Raw genomic sequence first — 14,074 nt, forward strand, 5'->3', positions numbered from 1 at the left:
TACCTGGAGCAATGCTGAAATAATGCTTGATTGCTATGGTCCCTGACAAGGTAGAGAGGACAGAGAGCATTCCTAGTTTCAGACTGTCATAAGGAGTTTGAAGGGCACACTCACAGAGTACCTGAAATTCAAAAGGGACATAAATATAAGGATTAGACCGCTCCTCACCATTTAGTTTAATTTTTCTAGGTTCTAAACAAAATAAGTACCAGTCAGGCATTTTTATATGGGGGAAGAAATCAGAATCACGTTGGCACCTTTTTGGAGAATTACAATGGACCAAAAATGTACCATTCCTTCACTTTGCTTAACTTCTCTTTTACTTATCATCATCATCATAGCTAGCACTAATATGTTGCCTATTATGTGCCAGGCACTGAGTTAAGTACTTTACAAATATAATTTTGTTAGATGTTCGCAATAACCCTGAAAGTTAGGTGCTATTATGATCACCATTTTACAGTTGTAGAAACTGAGGCAAATTAGTTAAGTTACTTACTTCAGGTCATAGGCCTAGTATCTGAGGCTCTATTTGAATGCAGGTCTTCCTGACTGCTCTATCTAGTGTTAAGAGAGATTTTTCTTAATCTCTCCATTTTTCTCTTTGAGAGGCAAAGGAGCAAAAAAGATTTCTGAGTAAGACTGATTATTTCTAATTTGTCCTGCATATAGCTTATTTGTATAGTTATCTATCTGTTGTCTCCTTCATAGACTGTAAGCTACCTTGAGAGTAAAACCTAGCTACATGCAGGGAGCTAAGACAATGAAATAAAGGACGCTCTTCTTGCCTAAACCTTCCACGTACATGCAAAAAGAAAACAAATTCCTTCAAAACAAAGGAAAGTAAGAGGAACATATCTTATTTCAGTAAGAAGAGAGAATAGCCCAGGGAGCATGGTATCTGTGGAAACCAGGAGAACATGGACCCACCAGGTTGCTTGCTATAAGGCCAGAGGTTTGAAGTAGCAGAGCAGGACCAAGCCCAGTCTGAGCCACTTGGCATGGGGAGTGAAGGCAGAGCAGGCACAAGACCAAAACACTTTCATGAGGTGGCAGAGCTTAGCCTAAGCCACATGGAACAGTTAGCAAAGCCAGAGCAGGGACTGAGACCAATGTACTTCCACTTGGCCTGAGGCAGTGAAGTGGCAGAGTGGGGACCAGCACAGCTCATGAGCCAATAGGGGAACTGGCAGCATGGGGAGTGGAATCTAGCTGGACAAAACAGGCGTAAGCCACCCCACAGCAAGGTGGCAGGGACACCAACCTCCAGAGACACAATGCTGGAAACAAAGGCAGAAGTACCATGGAAGAGTACTCTGCAAGCTTGGAACAGTGCTTTCTCTACCTCAGAATCAAAGAAGAACCTCAACAGAAGAATAGAAAATAATGAGCAAAAGACAAAGAAAAAAACCTCACCTGAGTTACTTTAGTGACAAGGACACAAACTCAAAAGAGGACAACAATGAAAAAAGGAAACGTGAAGCTTTAAAGGAAAGTGTGAATGGATGCCAAGACCCAAAAGAATCTTTGGAAGAACTTGAAAAGAAGTCTAGAAACCAAATAATAAGAGTACTGACAGAAAGACTTCAAACACAGGTGAGGCAAAGATATACCAAAGCAAACAACACCCTAAGAATTAGAATGGACCAGATGGAAATGGAGGGTGAAAAAAAACAAACCCAACCAACCAACCAACAAAAAATACTGAAGAAAATGATTCTTTAAAGAGTTAAATTGGCTAAATGGAAAAGGAAACAAACTCAAGGGAAGAAAATAAGCCCCTAAAATTAGAATCAGACAAATGGAAGCTAATGAATCCATAAGATATCAGGAAAAAATAAGATAAAATGAAAGAAAAATACGAAAGAAAAAATAGAAGATCTGAAATACCTCACTGGAAAAACAACCAACCTGGAAAACAGACTCAAGAGTAATAACTAAGAATCACTGGTCTACTTGCAAGCCATGATCAAAATAAGAACCTGCACACCATATTAAAAAAAAAAAATCATTGAGGAAAATTTCCCTGATGTCCATGAAAAAGAGGGAAAAACAGAGACTAAAAGAGAGCCCAAAATAAAATACCTCAGGACTACTGTAGTCAAATTCAAAAGTAAAGACTTTATTTTGTTTTTCTTTACATATCAAGCACTTAGTACAGTGCCTGGCACATAGCTTGTACTAACTAAATGCTTGCTGATGAATTAAGACTTAATTGAGTAAACACTTAAGTCACACAAAAAAAAGTCAAATTACAATCTGTCTTCAACAACACTGAACAATCAGATTTCACCTTAAATTTTAATTTAAAATTATAATTTTAGCCTTCAACAAACTAGTGTATTTATTTGCATGTGGTTATTGGGTGTTAAAGAAAAAAAGAAAGGAGGAAGTCAGTGGTCCTCATTTATCTTACAAGTTGTTCTCTTTTCAAAGGGGGCAGCTAGTGGCTCAAGGGATTCAAAGCCAGGCCTAGAAATGGGAGGTCCTGGGTTCAAGTCTGGACCCAGATACTTCCTATCTGAGTGACCTGGGATAAGTCACTTACGCTACTGTCTAGCTTTACTGCTTTTTTGCCTTGGAACTAATACAAAGTATTGATTCTAAGACAGAAAGTATGTGCTTAAAGGGAAAAAAAGTACATTAAGTCTTTCAAGTTAATGGTTCATCTAAATCACTTGAGAAATGGATTAAAATAGCCTGAAATCATCAACAATACAGAAAGGCAGTGTACTTAGTATACTGGTAAGAGCATTAAACTTTGAGTCTAGACATGGGTTTCAGCTCTACTTTAGATACGTAATAGCTATGTGACTATAGGATCACTTAAATCTGTTAGAAACTTAATACATTTGTCTTTAAAATAGGGATAATAAAACCTGTAGTACTTACACCACGGTTTCAAAGGATCATATAGTTTGCATTTATATTTGCAATATAGTTTTTGTTTCCTAGGCATTTCAGAAAGATTGATGTCTTCTATGACAGCCTATTTCTAGCCTAGATGATGTTTCCTTATGACCATAATTTTCTTGAATCCTACTCAGGCATATTCATCCATAAGCACCCACTTTGGCTACAGACACTCCTCAACCTATCCACTGTTTCCTCTCTATTGTTGTACCATTAGAAATCACATGATTTCTAATCCAAAGCTTTTACCAATATAACATGAAAGATATATTATGAGGAAAGCACTTTGCAACCTCTAAGCACTATAGAAAATGTAAGTAATTATTAACTTTATAGTATGTATAGCTCCACAACCCCAAACCCTGAATTCAGGGCCTATTCATTTCATATAACAGCATCAGGTGTAGAAAGAGACAGATTCTAAGACAGGGAACAAAAAGAATTGAATATTTTCTAACCATACTACCTACTAAGTCAGTGATGGCAAATCTTTTGGGGACCCTATGCCCCCCCTAGAGTGCATTCCCTACTCCCTGACTGCATGCAGTACCCCACCCACCCCTGTGTTTGCGGGGAGAATTAGGCTGCAGGTTGGCAGGGTGGCCTGCTTCATCTAGAGGTGAGGCAGGTGTGGCCATGTTGCTGCCATTGCCAGCAGCAACAGTAGGCCAGCCACACTCAGCCCCTGAGACAGTGGAGTGAGGCTAGAATGCCCCACCCCCTGCATTTGGGGGCTGGGGGAGGGGAAGAAAGGGTAGTCTGCTCTGGCTAGAGGCCCCTGGCAGCAGAGGTGGCCGTACTCGGCCATAATCAATCCGTGCAGCCACTGAGAGTGGCTGTGCTCTGCTCCTGGGACAGTGGAAGGTGGCTAGAATGTCCCACCTGTTGTTTTCAGGGAGGGGGCAGGCTCCTGGTCAGCCAAGCCAGGGTCCTGTGTGTGCCCACAGAGAGGTTTCTGTGTACTATAGGTTCACCATCAAAGTACTAAGTAATAACTAGGTAAACTGGATTTGTATATGCAAAATGTGGGCACGTAGTTTAGTAAAAAGAATAAAGATTGTTTTTCAATGTATTGATCAACTGGGATAAACTTTTTCCTCTTCCTCTTTTTATTTTTTCAAAAAATTATTTATTATAAGGAATGGCTTCCTGGGAGAGTGAGGGAGTGATATAGCAGTAAACATTGGTAAAGAAAAAAGCTATTAAAAGTATTTTTTTTTTAAATAGTAATTCTGTTTCATTCAGTTGAAGGGCTGCTATAGAAGCAACTCTTCTTTTATTCAGCTTGGACTGATGCTGTAGGAAGACAGGGTGACTTTGCTTCCCTGATGCTTGCAGTATAAAAGACCAGCCCAGGGGGAAAGTTCATGTTAAAACTTTTACCTTGCTTCTTGCCTAATCTTTGTGGAATCCTTTTTTAGCTGTGATGATTCTCCAGGAAAAGTTGAATATTATTTTAAAATTTTCCTCCTTTTGACTGATTATGTTAATCTTTGCTGAAGTAAAAAGATTTTAAGTTTCATTTATCCTCTATGTGTGGTCACTGCATTTTGAAACCTTTGAACCTACTATGGGTTTAGTCTAAAATAAAGACACATTATACACATATGTGTATATACACCATACACTAGGGGTATGAGGATGAAAATCTGGTTCATGATATACAAGTCAAATCCCTTGACTTGAGGAAATCAAGAACTAAGTAATTATATTTGGTTAATTAAATTTCAGTCATTCTTTACGAGGAATAGGTGATTTTCAATGAGGTCAATAAATAGGACTACAATCTGATAAAATATAAAAAGCTACAAATAAAAGAATGTAGGATTAAGAGTTTTTTAAATTTTATTTTTATTGTCATGCAAAACACTTCCTTATTTGTAACTGTTGTAAGAACACAACCAAAACTCCACAATAAACCATAAATACACTAATGTGAAAGACAACTCTAATAGTTCAAGATTAAGATTAAAAAACAAACAAAAACCAAAAAATTTGAAAATGTGACAGCTAGGTGGCACAGTGGATAGAGTGCCAAGTTTAGAGGTGAAAGGACCTGGGTTCAAGTCTGCTTCAACCACTTCTTAGCTACAGGATTATGGGCAAGTCATTTAACTCCATTTTACTTAGTCCTTGTCCTGCTAGTCTTAGAGTTGTTACAAAGACAGATAGTAAGGGGTTTAAAAAAAAAAAAAAAAGAAAACTTAAAATGAAGTTTACTCTTATTGAAAACAGAAAATTCCAGAACATCTCTCTATGAAAAAGAATAATATTTTGTAGGCAGGGAAAGGAAAATGTTAGTGACTATATTCCCCCCTAAGACAACCAAGAAGGAACAGATTAAAAAACACACACACACACACACACACACACACACACACACACACACACACACACACACACACAGCCACTGTTCCAATGCTAAAGAGAATGAAAATGGCAAGTTACAGCAGAAGTTTGAAGGAAAATAGACATCTTTTTTATGTTATTGGTAAGTACAGAAACTAGGAGGTCAGTAGCACAGATGCTGTACTAAAAAAACGAGTATTTTTTAGATCTTGAATCTTGGCCATATCTTAAATTTACAAGTGAAGAAATATCTCAATATTTAAAAAGAATCTAATTTAGGTCTATTTAATTAACAATATATATCATAAGTATAGATTATTCACTTAGAACACTGATCATTAAGACTATATTGCTTAGAAAAAAACAAAAGGAACAGATTTGTGGTTCTTGTGCATATTTTAAGTCATATTTAAAACATCATGTGGTTTTTCTATTAAAAATATTGATGTTTAATGTTTACATACCTGTATGTTTTCTTTGCTCCATGTATGTGGTGTTTTATTTGCAAGTAACTTCAGGTCCTGAATAGCAAGTCTTTTTACTGCTTTCCTGGGATCATTCTTCAAGTATTGTAAAAGGAGTTGAATCTATAAAGAAAGTTATCATTCATAAAGAATAACAAATTAGAGTTTAAAATTTTTATTTGGGAATTGATAAAATCATTTATTAATAAATTACTAAGATATTTCTTAAAATATGTTGTTTTTTTTCATGTTTAAGGCAATAGGGATTTCATTCAACTTATAAATACTGGCATATTTTGGAGATTTGGCAAATTTGGCTCCAGACCATCATAATGAAGTAAATATCACAATAAAACAAATCATATGCATTTTTGATTTCCCAGTACATTTAAAAGTGATATTTACACCATAGTCTATTAAGTGTACAAAAGTATCATGTCTAAAAAAAATGAATGCTCATACTTTAATTAAAAAATACTTTATTGCTAAAAATTGTCACCCATCATCAAGTCTTAATCTTTTTGCTGGTGGAAGGATTTGCCTCAATGTTGATGGCTGCTGACTGATCAGTGTGGTGAATGCTGAAGGCCAAGATGGCTGTGACAATTTCTTAAAATAAGAAAACAATGAAGTTTGTTGCATCCATTGATTCTTCCTTTCACTTGAACACTGAGAGGCCATTAAGGGGTAATTAATTGGCCTAATTTCAACTCTGTTGTATCTCAGGAAATAGGCAGACCCAAACAGAGGGAGAAAGACGGGAACAGTCGGTGGAGCAGTCAGAATATATGTAGCAGTTAAGTTCACTGTCTTATAAGGATGGGGTTTGTAGCATTCCAAAACAATTTATAAAAGCATCAAAGAACATTGATCACGGATCACCATAACAGAAATTATAATAATAATGAAATGGTCTGAAATATGGCGAGAATTACCAAAATGAGACACAATGTGAGCACATGCTATTAGAAAAATGACACTGATGCAACTGCTTGATGAATGGTTTGCCACAAATCTTCAATTAAAAAAAAAGCAACATCTGGGAAGCACAATAAAATGAGGTATGCCTATAGGTTGTTTCTAAGTTTATTTGTTTAATTATTTAAGTAGTTAGTTTAGAAATAAAAATTTTAAGTTCCCATAGAAACCTCCCTATAAATGGTATTTAAGTTCCAAGGTCATGTAAAAATGCCTATTTAATCTGTGATATAGATTTAACAGTGTACCTCTGCTAGGAAATATAAACATAATTTTGCTATATTACTAATGATTAATCAAAATAATAATAAAATTGAACAAAATAGCTTTCAAAAAATTTCTGAATGCTAGTAATTGAGAAAAAAGCAGCTTTAATTAAAGATAGATAAGGAAGTAAATGGAAGTCAATCAACTTAAAAGACTTCTGGGCTTTTTCAAGTGCTTTATAAAATTAACAGCACAATCATTATGGAATAGAATGTCCCCTTCCAATTAGGAATTTGGACACTGAATTTCTCTTTGAAACTGAAACTAATGAGAATCAACTTAAAATCACACTTTAGAGGTTGGTTTGTAAAAGTGTTGCTGATGAGACTGGGGTACTTTCTTTCTTTCTTTTTTTTTTTTTTAATTTTTATTTTAAACCCTTAACTTCTGTGTATTGGCTCCTGGTTAGAAGAGTGGTAAGGATAGGCAATGGGGGTCAAGTGACTTGCCCAGGGTCACACAGCTGGGAAGTATCTGAGGCCAGATTTGAACTTAGGACCTCCCATCTCTAGGCCTGATTCTCAATCTACTGAGCTACCCAGCTGCCCCCTGGGGTACTTTCTAAATCTCAGCAAGAGGCTTAAAGTAACCATAAAAAAGGAAGTTAATAATTTAACATGTAACTAATGCAGAAAAACTTAAAGCTTGGAATTTTAATATGTTTTAAAAGACTACACATAATTACAGAAGTTGTAATGACTGATAAAGAACAGTGGGAAAAAATAAATGGTAATGATTTACTTGTATATTCTATAAACACTGTTCCTTTATCAGTCACAACTAGAACTGTTTTCTGGGTTACAAATGAAACAAAAAGAGAGAAAATGAAAACTGGAACTGAAGAGAAATTTCCATGAAGTAGCAGGCAAAGGTTAGAAAACAAATTGAAGATGGCTAAAATAGATGAGCTTGTATATGAAAATTATAACTAAGCTTTGAAAGTCTAACAATAAAGGAAAGGTGAGAATCAAGTATGTATATGCTCCAGAGGGAAGAAAAGCGACGAAGTGGTAGTGGATCAGAGAGCCCCATAACCCACACCTAATCCATGGCCCCAGAAACTTAGTTATTATTTTAAGGGAATAGTGGAAGAGGAAGAAGCCTTGGGGTAGGTGAATAATTACAAAGACAGTATTATAACTGGCTATACATAGGTAAATGCCTATATATGCACTAGTAATTTAGTTCAACTTACCAAATTAGGGGCTATAAACCAAATTAAAATTAACACCCTTGAATAAAGCAAGTTTTTAATTTCCCCATAATAGAGATAAAAGTAACTGAGAGATAAAAGGCCTTGAATATGCAAAGGAGAAATACACTATCTTTCAGGATGGTACTCTTATTCTCTCAATAGAGAAATAAAAATGTTTTACCTGGCAAGGAATAGCTTTTGAATGACCAGATGTTAAACTACCAATTATTTTATCTTAAGGATATAGAAATATTGGTATAGCAACCACAAGGAAGTAAAGAGCAAATATATGGAGGTTACCAGATAATGAAGTTTAAAAAAAAAAAGTCATCAAAATTAGAACATCTATTTTTATTGTATTTATGAGGTGTGAACAATTTTATTAGCTGTGTCTGAAGAAATGGCTTGTTTAATAAAGAAAATTAAAATTACCTGCTTGGGAGTATCAACTAAAGATGAAGCAGCAAGCAATGTAAAAGTATGCAATGTAACAATGACCATCTTGGTAGAGGGATAGGAAGTGACCAGCTGTTGTAGGAGTTGGCGGGCACTGGAAGCCAGGCTTGCGTCATGATGCATATGTTGTAATATAGGGATCAATTTCAGTTTCAAGTCTACTGGTGTAGCTAAACCTAGTGCAAAAAAGAAGTGTTATAGCTCCCAGATAACCAAAATTACTGCTTGTCCCATTAAATAGTCAAACAAAATTTATTATTTTACCAAATAGTGGTAAAAATCTAGCCCTAGACAGGCTTTAACAAGGCAAAACGAAATTAATAAACAACAAAATGAGAAAAGGCTTTTGTTCTATATCCCTTTTAAGACTAATGTTTCATGTGACCTATTTTCCTTTCTTCTTTCTTAAAAAAAAAGTTATTGACATTTTTCTGTCCAGTGTAAGGGCTTGTTCATCCATTTATGGTATTTATCTTTCACTCAACTCTAACCTATGGCTCTAAGAAGTTATAGCATGCTCGGCAGCCAAAGCCTAGTAAAATCATCTCTGCAGATGGGCTAAACTAGGTTGAGGATAACTATGGCCTCAACTCCTCAGACATTTGGGGGGAGTGTCTACCCTAAGCATGTGAAGTCTTCCCCCAATGGAATGGGTGGATGAAGACAGTTAATTCCAATAGCCATGAAAGCAGCTAAAGCAGGTGCTGTAGAGTGCTTAGAGCAGAGTCAGTCACTCAAGGCACTGTCATGCACTGCATCTCAGGTCATCATTAGTCATACTGAATTTTGTCTTGCTACTGTACTTATAAAGCACCTGGCACAGAGTAGGTACTTAATAAATGGTTGTTTCTTTCCTATATTAAAGGGAAGAAGGTAGAATAGATATCTCTATTTTAAAGCCTGTTTATAAAGAAAATACCTTTTCCAAACTATGTAATATTAGCTCATGGTTTCAAATATTCTTTAAAAAAAAAAACACAACCCCTCACTTTCCATCTTAGAATCAATATTATGTATTGGTTCTAAGGCAGAAGAGCAGCAAGGGCTAGAGAATAGGAATTAAGTGACACATCCAAGGTCACACTGCTGGGAAGTGTCTGAGGTTAAATTTGAACCCAGGCCCTTCTGTCTCTGGGCCTGGCTCTCTATCCATTGAGCCACCTGGATGCCCCCTCAAATATACTTCTATTAATCATTTTATCAAGCATTTAGTAAGAGGTTACTATGCCCTAAGCACTGTACTAGGCACTTGAGATACAAAGGCAAAACCCAAACAATCCTCTTCCTAAATGAGCATACATTGGATCTCAAAAAATATATATTAATAAGGTAATTTCAGGGGGAAAAAGAGGGATAAGGAAATACTTCATGTAGAAAGGAAATATAAATAAAATTGTGAAGGAAACTAGGGATTCTGAGAGGTAGAAGTGAAGGAAGACTGCATCCTAGCCCATGAGTTCTCTCAGAGAAAGAGTTAAAGAGAAGGAAGCCCAGAACAGTGCCTCAGGGGTAATAACTGCTATCATTTATATGGCACTTTACAAATATTTCATTTATCCTTAAGACAACCCTGGGGGAAAGAAGCTATTGCTATCCCCCCCCCATCTTATGGATGAAGAAACTGAGGCTTATGTAAGTTATGTGACTTGCTCTGGATCATGCAGCTATTGAAGTATCTGAGGGAGGATTTGAATCCTGATCTTCCTGGCTCTAATATTTATCCACTGTATCAACTACCTACCTCGAACTGTTAGTGGGCAAACTATGGTGATTCAGCAAAGGAGACTAAGAAGGAGTGAAAAGATAGGTAGAGAGAAAATTAGAAAAAAGCAGTATCACAAAAACTCAGAGAGGACAGTACCTATTAAGAAAACGTCAACAGTGTCCCGGGTTAAGATGGCGGCAGAGTAAAAAGCAGCGCTTAACCTCTCCTGACTGAAACATACAGGACTTCTCAAGGGGGCATAAAAACAAACCCAGTCGAACGGAGGGACCCCACAACAGGGTGCAGCATGGAAGGTACGTGGAATCGGGACATTTCCATGCTATAAAGAGGTGAAACAGCTCTCACTGAATCGTGGGCTGAGCAACCACCCCCCCCCCACACCACCTGCAGCACCGAAGCCAGGTCAAAAGAAATAGAGCAAGTTTGGGGCACCCATTGAGTCACTGGCAGCTCCAGGGCCTGTTCCTGAGAGCGGCAAGATTTGGGACCCCAAAAAGCTGAGGAACTCACAGGGACTCTGAGCGCGGACGCAGAGCGCAGGCGGAGACGCAGGCAGAGGCGGACACAGGCGGGAGCAAAGGTTCTGAAACCCTGAGTGGGGAACCAGTGCAGACGGGTATACGACTGTGGAGGCAGCGCCCTGAGACTTGTAAAGGAGCCTCCTGCAGAGGATCAAGCAAGAGGGTCAGGCAGGGGGCTTGACCTTGGAAAAAAACCAGACCTCAGACCTCAGGAGCCAAAAGACCGCAGACAAACCCTGAGCGCGAGGATAAAGCTGAGAAGCGGCTGGGCTAACGATGGCTACCCAGAACCAGGAAGTCCAGAAGAGAGAGAAAAAGATTAACAACAAGAAAAAGAAATCTTTAATACTCGACAACTTTTACACAGAGAAAATCCAGCCTACCGAGCAACCAGAAGAGGAGAAAAAAAACAAGAAATCACATCCGAACCATCCCAAGATAATCAAAACTGGTCACAAGCTCTTGAAATGTTTAAAACTGAGATAACGAGAAAGTTGGAAAAGAGTTGGTCAGAGAAATGGGAAGTAGCTCAAAAGGAAATCAGGCAAGAAAATAACAGTTTAAAAGGCAGAATTTCGCAATTGGAAAGTGAGGCAAGTCAATTGAAGACCAGAAATGACCAGATTGAAAAGGAAAACTAAAAGATTATAGCCGAAAACCAAAAGATTATAGCCGAAAACCAAAAGATCATAGTCAAAAACCAAAAGATTATAGCCGAAAACCAGTCCTTAAAGGCTAGAATTGGACAATTAGAAGCTAATGATCTCTCAAGACAACAAGAACAAATAAAACAAAGCCAAAAGACTGAAAAAATAGAAGGAAACATGAAATATCTCAATGAGAAAGTGACAGACCAAGAAAACCAGTCTAGAAGAGACAATTTGAGAATCATTGGTCTCCCTGAAAAGGGTGAAATTAATAGAAATTTGGACTCCATACTAAAAGAAATTATTCAGCAAAATTGCCCTGAAGTTCTACAACAAGAGGGCAATATAGACATTGAAAGGATCCATAGGTCACCCTCTACACTAGACCCAGAAAAGACAACACCCAGGAATATAATAGCGAAATTCAAGAGCTTCCAAGTAAAAGAAAAAAATCTTACAAGAAGCCAGAAAGAGACAATTCAAATACCAAGGAGCACCAATCAGGATCACACAGGATCTGGCAGCCTCCACGCTAAAAGATCGAAAGGCTTGGAATACGATATTCAGAAAGGCAAGACAGCTGGGCCTGCAACCACGGATCAACTACCCATCAAAATTGACTATATATTTCCAGGGGAAAGTATGGGCATTCAACAAAATTGAAGAATTCCAGGTATTTGCACAGAAAAGACCAGGGCTAAATGGAAAGTTTGATATCCAACCACAAAAATCGAGAGAAACATGAAAAGGTAAATAAGATACAGAGGGGAAAGAAAGAAAGCTTATAATTTTTAAATTTGCCTTTTTAAGGGCCTCACTGAGATCTAATTATCTGTATTCCTATGTAGAGAAATGTTATGTATAATTCTCTGTAGTGAACTCTATTCACTATTATAGTAATGAGAAGAATAATTCACAGGGTGAGGGTGGAACACTAAATAATCTAAGATGACATGGGGGATGGGAAAGAGGGTGTGAATAGCAGGGGACACCAAGAGAAACTTGAGTGAATAAGAAAAATAGGATACACAAAGAGGGCATGGGAGGGAGAGGGGACAAATACTATTATAAGAAGGAGAGGAAGAGAGCATTAAGAGGTAATAATCAAACCTTACTCTCAGAATAATCAACCCAGAGAGGGAAGAGTAGCTATACTATCCATTGGGACATAAAACTCTTATCTAACCCTTCTGAGAAAGTTAGAAGGGATAAACTAAGGGGAGCAGGGGAGTGGGGAGGTCAAAAAAAGGGAGGGGAGAAGGGGGAGGGAATTCATAAGGCCTTTAAAAACAAAAAGAGGGGGGAATAATAAGGGAGGGGGTAGAAAGGGAAGTTAATCAAGGGAGGGGATAAGCTATAGCGCCTCAATAGCAAACCACTGGTTTAATAGGAAAAAAGTATAAGGAAAAAGGGGGTAGGAATAGGGGAGGATTCGAAAATGTCAGCAAATGCACAACTGATGATTATAACTCTGAATATGAATGGGATGAACTCGCTCATAAAACAAGCAAATAGCAGAGTGGATTAGAAACCAAAATCCCACCATATGTTGTCTACAAGAAACACATATGAGGCGGGTGGACATACACAAGTTTAAAGTTCAGGGCTTGAGCAAAATCTTTTGGGCATCAAATGAGAAAAAGAAGGCAGGAGTGGCTATTATGATTTCTGACAAAGCCAAAGTAAAAATAGATAGGATTAAAAAAGACAGGTCATTACATCCTGATTAAAGGCAGTATAAACAATGAGGAATTAACACTGCTCAATATGTATGCACCAAGTGGCATAGCACCCAAATTCATAAAGGAGAAACTGGCAGAGCTCAAGAAGGAAATAGATAGTAAAACCATACTAGTGGGAGATCTAAATATTCCTCTATCAGATCTAGATAAATCAAACCGAAAAATAAATAAGAAAGAGGTAAGAGAGGTGAATGAAGTCCTAGAAAAATTAGATTTAATTGATATGTGGAGAAAAATAAATAGGGACAAAAAGGAATACACCTTCTTTTCAGCTGCACATGGCACATTCACAAAGATTGACCATGTTATAGGGCATAGAATCATTGCAAACAAATGCAAAAGAGCAGAAATAATAAATGTAACCTTCTCAGATCATAATGCAATAAAAATAATAATCAGTAAGGGCACCTGGACAGGAAAATCAAAAACTAATTGGAAATTAAATAATATGATTCTTCAAAACCAATTTGTCAAAGAAGGAATCACAGAAACAATCAACAATTTCACTGAAGAAAATGACAATGATGAGACATCCTACCAAACTCTGTGGGATGCGGCCAAGGCAGTACTCAGGGGGAAATTTATATCCTTGAGTGCATATATTAACAAATTAAGGAGGGCAGAGATCAATGAATTGGGCATGCAACTCAAAAAATTAGAAAGCGAGCAAATTAAAAATCCCCAGATGAAAACTAAATTAGAAATACTAAAAACCAAGGGAGAAATTAATAAAATCAAAAGTAAAAGAACTATTGAATTAATAAATAAGACTAGAAGCTGGTACTTTGAAAAAACAGATGAAATAGACAAAGTACT

At 37.2% G+C, this 14,074-nt stretch overlaps 1 protein-coding gene across 4 annotated transcripts in view; it reads right to left on the reverse strand.

Moving 5' to 3' along the window:
- INTS7 (integrator complex subunit 7) overlaps nucleotides 1-14,074 on the reverse strand; it is a 90,578-nt gene that overhangs the window by 42,121 nt on the left and 34,383 nt on the right. For all 4 annotated transcript variants that reach the window (XM_044676706.1, XM_044676704.1, XM_044676705.1 and 1 more), the window contains 3 exons: nucleotides 8,599-8,798; nucleotides 5,727-5,849; nucleotides 4-121 (listed from right to left, as the gene is read on the reverse strand). In XM_044676706.1, the coding sequence (XP_044532641.1) occupies nucleotides 4-121; nucleotides 5,727-5,849; nucleotides 8,599-8,798 (441 nt within the window). The remainder of the gene's footprint in view (nucleotides 1-3; nucleotides 122-5,726; nucleotides 5,850-8,598; nucleotides 8,799-14,074) is intronic.

The sequence above is a fragment of the Gracilinanus agilis genome, chromosome 4, assembly GCF_016433145.1.
Source record: "Gracilinanus agilis isolate LMUSP501 chromosome 4, AgileGrace, whole genome shotgun sequence".
NCBI classification, from domain to species: Eukaryota; Metazoa; Chordata; class Mammalia; order Didelphimorphia; family Didelphidae; genus Gracilinanus; species Gracilinanus agilis.